Genomic DNA, 7,864 nt, shown 5'->3' with positions numbered 1-7,864 from the left:
CCATTGCAGAGAAAATACTACATTTCTAAAATGTTGTAAAATAATAAAATCAAATAAAATAATAAGTAAAAACAAGAAAAAAAAACAAATAATAAGTTATACACTTTCATTTTGAATTGCAAATATTTTAGAAAACTAGTATTTTCAAAAGAAGCCACTTAAAACTGTGTGTGGTAACTTTTTTTTAGTCATGTATTTATTAAATATAGGTAATAGACTATCAAAAAGTTTGATTCGTCAAGCTCAGGTATCGAAGCCTTTTTTTAAATTCGATTATGCAATATATTTGGTAACTTACAGTAACAGGGTTGAGAGTAACAGGGTTGCAAATCTAGGCTAAGTTGTGGTTTACCCCAGGAACAGATGCTAACTGTAAAATTTAGCTATGTATACAAGATCAAGATCAAACATGGTTATATTATAAGTATATGAAGTAAATTTTGACTCTACTCAATATTAGTCAATATTACAATATGAGTAACAGGGTTGCGTTCACTGAGTGACACACACAACTTGGACAAACATATTTGGAAAAAAACCTTGAAAATTGTTAGAGCACTTACTCTTGGTCTTGCCATGTGGGCAGAAAATGTCCTTGTGATGTCACTTCCTTTGTGCCAGTAGACAAATATTTTTAACTCTTTCTCTGCAGGTAAAATTCCTTATGGTAACAGGGTTGCGCGCATGTTGTGGGACACAACTTAATAGCACAAAAAACTGTAACATGCAGCAAAACAATGTAGACCAAAGAAGTTGTTTTCATAAGTAAAGGAGATGCATATCAACAATATACAAGAGGAAGTCATTTATTTAGAGCTTATTTTAATTGTTAAATTTGCCAAAGGAGTTGGTCACCCAATGAGTGGGACAAGAGAAAACGGCCATTTTTTGAGGTGGTCCTTATAACAAGTTGTCTTATAACAAGTACATTTTTCACAAAAAATAATAATTTAGATATTTTGGATATGTACATTTGAAATTTAAGTGGTGGGACAGAAAATTTTCCAAAATCCTGGAATGTCCCTTAACACACAATTCAAATTTAGCTTGTTTTTTTTTGTTTTTTTTTTTTCCAAATGCCTTTTTACAAAAATTGTATGTTTTTTATGAAACCAGCATTGGTACTTCTGTGGCAGTGATTCTCAAACTGTGGTAAAGGTAAGACTGGTGTTGCTCAAAGCATTCCACGGTGGTACACTAGATGACCTCAGAAAAAAAAATCTGCTTACTGTATTTTTTGGTAACATAAAATCCTTTAATTTTCCCAAAAAATCGCCAGTGTGCCTCATTATCCGGTGTGCCTTGGGTATGAATTTTACCAGTCAGGTATTAAGGAGCAGTAAAACCACTCCGCTGAAGTACAGCATTATACAGGAGATTCAGTTTAGTTTTCAGTTCAGTTTTTAGCTGGAGCAGCATTAACCGTTCCTCAGCTTCTTAGCTTCTTGGAAATAAACAGAAGCGCTTTACTCACCCAAATAACAGTTTTCGGCAAAGAAATCTGTTCAGATTAACATCCAGCACTCATTTGCCTTTTAAAGAAATGGCCCCACCACCACCCAGTGGCAAGACCTGCTGAATTAGAAGGAAAACATGGCGACACCCCTGTTCCTTACTAGCGTCGCATAATGCGCCTTATAAACTGGTGCATCTTATGTATGAAAGTAGACCACAAAATAGACGTTCAGATTATAGTGATTTATAATCTGCCACTTTACAGTACAGTACATTAAAATATTAAAGACTGAAAACTATAAAGTTTCCACCTGCATTTTTTCCTAACATTACATATGATAGTGTTTAGTGATTTACCTGAATCTGTGTGTAAACTACACTTCAGCACTTCTATTAACATCAGTTTCAATGGCCCTAGATTAAAACCCTGTGAAACGCCACAAGATATGCTCATATCAACCAACAGTCACAAACGGTTCACTACAGTTTCTGCGTTTCAAATAATAGCTAAATAATGTAGAAAACACTGTAATTCACTGCTTGGCACTCTTGTTTTTTTGTCTGTCTAAATCCTTTTTAGATTCTCAGTAGGAACATTGTATTAACCATAAATATTAATCAAATTTACCATAATAACTTATGGACTGCAAAAGTGGCTAAGCTCCACACAACAGGTGAAGGACAATTGGTTAAACATATGACGATATGAAGGTGTGTGGCTTACATGTCATTGGTGGTATGTTAGGGTGACCATATTTTCATTTGGGTAAACCAGGACACCTGGTGGGGGGGGGGGGTGTTTTGTGGGGTGGAGCGTTGTGTGTGTGCTCTTACTGTGAGACTGCACCGGAAGGGGGAGAGGGAGGGCTCCACGCTGACAGTCACGCTGTCTACTGCTCTCTGGTCCAATGAAGGTAATTTACAAACCAGGACATTTCCTCACTTTCTGAAAAAAAAAACCCGGGAAGCCCGGGACAGGACGGGAAATACGGACATGTCCCGGGAAATACGGACATTTGGTCACCCTATGGTATGTGGTCTAAAAGGTTTTGAGAGCCACTGTTCTATGACATCTCTAAAAGATACTTTTGTGGCCCTTTTGTTTTTAGGAGAGCAGTTTAAGAGTCCCTGTGATGAATTAGCAGCCTGTCCAGGATGTATGCTGCCTTCCGCCTGATGACCGCTTCCCTGCAAACTGAAACCGATTGATCAGTCAACGACGAATAAATAAAGTTTGAGTACATTTACAGTAACGAGGAGACAAACTCTTGGTGGAGCTTCAAAGATCCAACTTCTTCAAACTCCTTTTTAAGTTCCTCCGAAGATAAAGGGTCTCTAACTTCAAAAGTTGATATCCTGAAATAAAGGGAAAAGAGTGGGGAGAAAAGAGAGACATAAAAAAGACATATGAAGTAACTGGCTACATATCAATGTAGTGATTAAAGTTTTTTTTATGTAAGGATATATAAAAATGGAGGACTGGCAGCTCTTACTTTTTAAAATCGTCTGAAAGAGGAATTTCACATAAAACGCTCATCATCTTCTCTTTGCACCGTTTTCCTGATGAGTCCACATCAACCTTTACTGTCCTCTGGAGGTGGATATATTCCTGTTGAGCAAAAACATTGTCTTTAATATTACTAAAAAATAAAAAACTAAATAAGAAAAAATTACAATGCCACATAAGAAAACATTGGAAAATGCTAAGAAAATCTGAGTTAACTAAAACACTACAAAACATTACATTTCCTTTGACTTTTATATGTTTGCAGACAGTATGAACCCCAGAGATACACGTTTTATCTGCTCAATAATCCTTTCATTTAATATTAATATTATTTAATGTGTTTTCTTTCTTTTAGATTTTTTACATTGTAAATGTAATATTGAAGACATTAAAGCCATACATGAACACAGTGTTAAACAAATGAGAATATGTTTTATACTTTAGATTCTTATAAGTATCACATGTATCTTTGTAGACAGATCTGCACACTCTTGGTATTTTAATCTCAGTGTCTTCATGAGGGAGAGTCACCTGGAATAGTTGTCTCAGTGTTGGAAGGAGTTGAAGGAGTTCCTGGAGGTGCTGAACAATAGCTATATATTTTTTTTTTTCACGCTGTGAAGCTCCAGCTAATCCCAATTAAATCACCTCAAATCACCATCTTAGTTCATCAGGTTTAGATCAGGGGATTAATGTGGAGGACTAACACTTTTTTACTGTTTACTACATATTTCTATATGTGTCCCTTAATTGTTTGCATGTTTTTTGTATTAACCTACAATGTAGAAAATGGAAAAAAAAAAAAAAAAGAAGAAAGAAAGAAAAACATTGAATGAGAAGGTGTGTCCAATTTTTTGACTGGGACTGCACATCCATTCCTGCATTTCAGGAATGAAAAACATTTGGACATGCACCACTCAAAGGCTTGGACACACCTTCTCATTCAATGTTTTCATTTATTATTTTTTTCTTACATGTAAATGAATACTGAAGTAATTCAGACTATAAAGGAACACATAAAGAATTATGTAGTAACTTAAAAGTGTTAAACAAACCAAAATACAAACTTGCGGTTTCTGAAGCTGGTAACTGATGAACTTATCCTGTGCAATAGAGGGAAATCTTGCTCTTCCTTTCCTGGGGCAGTCCTGATAAGAGCCAGTTTCATCATAATGTTTTTGATGGTATTTATGACAGCACTTAAGGATACTTTCAAAGTTGTCGAAATGTTTCGGATTGACTGACCTTCATTTTTATAGTATTTTTTCTTTACTTAGTTGAGTATCTTACCATGATACGGATTCGAACATTGCTCAAATATTCACTATTCACTGTATACCTGTAACTCTACCTCTTCACTACTTTACAACTGATGCTCTCAAACACATTAAGAGAGAAGAAATTCAAGTAATTAACTCTTGATGAGTTCAGCACAGCTGTTAACTGGAAGCTGAAAATTCCAGGTGACGCTATCTCATAAAGCTGACCGAGAAAATCAAAATCTGTGTAAATGAGCATCAGCTGCACTGTGAATCTGAACTGTACCTTAATGCTCTTCCTCTCCCCCTGCAGCAGAATGAAAATAGCCTTCCCCATCAAGAGTCTCCCAGTCAGTCCCAACTCTGACGTCCACTTTTCAATCAGTCTGATGTATTTAGTTTTGGATCTCATGTGATCTAAATGAAGCAGCGCTGTCCACATTCCCTCTGCTGACCCATCTGCTGTGCTCTGGGCCTTCAGTGTGTTGGGTGCTGATGTTGTCAGAAGGTCAGAGAAGTTCTGCTGGAGCCACAGGACCAGCTCGTGGACCATGGGCCTGGGCTGGAGACTGCATGCTTTGTTCAGTAACCCATCCCTCAGCTCCTGGCACTGCTTCCTCGAGAGCTGGTTGGAGCTAATGCTCACGTCTGGAGGTGTGTGTGGGTATTCAGGAGAGAGTTGGAAGACCAGACTCAGTGGTGTTTTCTTCTCCTCACTTTCCACCACTGTGTTAATGCGGTAAACCAGGCCCGTTTCAGCTACACAGAGAAAGAGAAAAATACATTTTACACATGTTCTGTAACAACTATATACACCTGCTCATTTATTGTTTCTGAAAGAGTCTCTATTGTCCAGAAAAGACATTTCAGGATCAGGATGTTGGATGATCTCCTACTCACATCATTTTCTATTTATTCCACTTTAAATTATTAGATAGAACCCCATCTTTCCAAAAAACACTGTTCCACTGGATAAGGCTAAATACAGGCTGGATACTAGACATTTCAGGCTAGTTATAGAGCTTTCAGGCAGGATACAGGGCTGATAAATAAAGCTGGATTTGTTACTTTAACACTGATCAAGGACGCTACAGGCTAGTTAAAGAGCTGTAAAGCAGGATATTGGTCCTTTAAAATGATATGGTACCTTAAAGGCTGGATATTTGCCATTTCAGGCTGTATGTGGGCCTTTAGGACTGGATATAGGCTCTATAAAGCTGAACATCGGCCCTATAAGGCTGGCTATGAGCCTATAAGACTACTTATGGAGCTATAAGGCTGGTTACAGATTATATAAGGCTGTATATGGCCTTTAAAAATCTGTATGTAAAGCCATAAAACTATAGCATATTAGTTAATAGTATGGAATGTGTGGAGACAGGATATACAGCCCTGGGAAAAAAATATGTGTTTCTTTGATTTTACCAAATTGAAAACCTCTGGAATTTATGGAAGAAGATGAATAATCACAAACTATCAAGCCAAGCTGAACTGCTTGATTTTCTGCACCAGGAGTGCAGGCATAAAGTTATGCAAAAGCAGTGTGAAAGACTGGTGGAGGAGAACATGCCAAGATGCCTTAAAACTGTGATTAAAAACCAGGGTTATTTCCCCAAATATTGATTTCTGAACTCTTGTTTTCTTTGCATTATTTGAGGTCTGAAAGCTCTGCATCTTTTTTGTTATTTTAGTTATTTCTCATTTTCTGCAAATACATGCTTAAATTACAATATTTTTATTTGGGAGAAATGTCTGTAGTTTATAGAATAAAACTACAATGTTCATTTTACTCAAACATACATCTATAAATAGCAAAATCAGAGAAACTGATTCAGGAACTGAAGTGGTCTCTTACTTTATTTTTTTTTTCAGAGATGTAGGTGCTCTTTAAAGCCTCTTAAGGGCGGGTAATCGGCCCTATAAAATCATATAGGTTTAGACATGGACCATATAAGGCTGCAGGTTTGAACATGGGCCCTACAAGACTATGGACCTTATTAGACTAGATAATAGATATGGAGCTATAAGGCTGATGACCCTATAGGTCTAAAATAATATCATGATATTTCAGGGTATTTTAGCGATAACGATATACTTGGCGATATAAGAAAACTAAAATAATTAATTAATTTCAGGAATATAGTATAACAGTATAACAGAATAATCATAATGTGGCAAAATAAATAATATAGCATAAAATAATATAATCCAGCAAAAATATTGCAGAATATTTAGTGCATGCATATAAACTGCAAACTAAAACAATTATACAATAAATACACCTAAAGCTTCACAGTAAATAATAGACTACTTTTAAGACAGAACAGCCCTATTACCACGATATGGATTTTTAATATCATGATATTTCTGTGTCACGATACATTGTATACGATATAATATTGCACACATGTAGACGTGGCGTGCAGTTATTATTTTTTTGTGTGTATTCCACCTAAATGGTGCATTAGTTCATGCATCTGCTCCATTTAAGGTGGAACGGAACACTCCAGTAGGAATCTTATCTTCTTCATATTCAGCTCCTCTTACCAGACTCTCCCACCACCTGGAACTCCTCCTCCCCGCAGTAAATCGCAGACAGAACCGCCAGCTCGTCTAAAACCTCCTCGCTCATCCCAGCAGAGAGAGAGAGATAGAGTTTAGATCAGCCCGGGTTTAGAGTCTCAGTCTCAGCTCAGATAGAAAAACAAACACTAAACACGTGTGTTTGTGATGGTGCTACGCGATCATAATTCCGAGCTGCAACACTGACCTGAAAACAGTTCCGGGGCCTCAAAACATTCATTATGGAGTCAAACTAGATAATAATAATAATAATAATAATAATAATAATAATAATAATAATAATAAATCATTTGCACATCAGTTTTGATCAATCAAGCATAACATTATGACTACCTGATTTTTTCTATACTATGTTGGCAATTTTGCACATGCTAGAATGCTAACTGCACTTAATTGGCTTATACAATGAATATTCTATTTTTAAAATAATACACAGCCAAGAAAAAGTATGTGAACCCTTTGGAATGTCATGTTTTTTTCTGCCAACATTTGTCAAAAAAATGTGACCTGATCATGTCAATATGATCATTCATGTCTTCGTTACAGAGGCGAAAAAGTACTGAAAATTTGTAATTAAGTAAAAGTACCTTTACTTTGCTAAAATTCTACTCAAGTAAAAGTAAAAGTACCCATCTAAAAATACTCGAGTAAAAGTAAAAAAGTTCTCAATTTAAAATGTACTTTGAGTAAAAGTCACATAGTTATTTTTATTTATTTGATGTGAAAAAGTAAGAACAAATAAATTAAATCATTTTTAATGAACTTTTATTCCACATAATAATTTGGAGCTTTCAGGCAGTATTTGTTCAGACCACCCCATAAAACATTTTCAAGAACAAGTGGCATAGGTTTTTATGATCCATTTTTTTTTCTTTACTGTTAAAAGTTATGGTCATATAGGTGACGATAAACTGTATTTTTATAGTTTTACAGTTTATTTTTTAACGTGCCATAGCTATGTTTTAACTACTATTTACATGTTTTTTTTAACATTCAAGCAGATTGTTTAATGATAAAAATACTTACCACCACATGCTTTCTCAGGTTTGATGTGGAAGTT

General features: G+C 35.7%; 1 protein-coding gene across 1 annotated transcript; it reads right to left on the bottom strand.

Annotated features, from left to right (window-relative positions):
• Window positions 1–790: 790 nt before the first annotated feature.
• Window positions 791–6,948, bottom strand: rwdd3 (RWD domain containing 3). Its single transcript, XM_007238862.4, has 4 exons — window positions 6,769–6,948; window positions 4,508–4,980; window positions 2,949–3,064; window positions 791–2,811 (listed from the first exon to the last, which is right to left on the bottom strand). Exons 1-4 carry the CDS (start codon window positions 6,851–6,853, stop codon window positions 2,700–2,702), a joined length of 786 nt encoding a protein of 261 aa, XP_007238924.1. The 5' UTR covers window positions 6,854–6,948; the 3' UTR covers window positions 791–2,699.
• Window positions 6,949–7,864: the final 916 nt, after the last annotated feature.

The sequence above is a fragment of the Astyanax mexicanus genome, chromosome 18 (assembly GCF_023375975.1).
Source record: "Astyanax mexicanus isolate ESR-SI-001 chromosome 18, AstMex3_surface, whole genome shotgun sequence".
Classification (NCBI taxonomy): domain Eukaryota; kingdom Metazoa; phylum Chordata; class Actinopteri; order Characiformes; family Acestrorhamphidae; genus Astyanax; species Astyanax mexicanus.
This window is presented reverse-complemented; position numbering and strand designations above follow the sequence as displayed.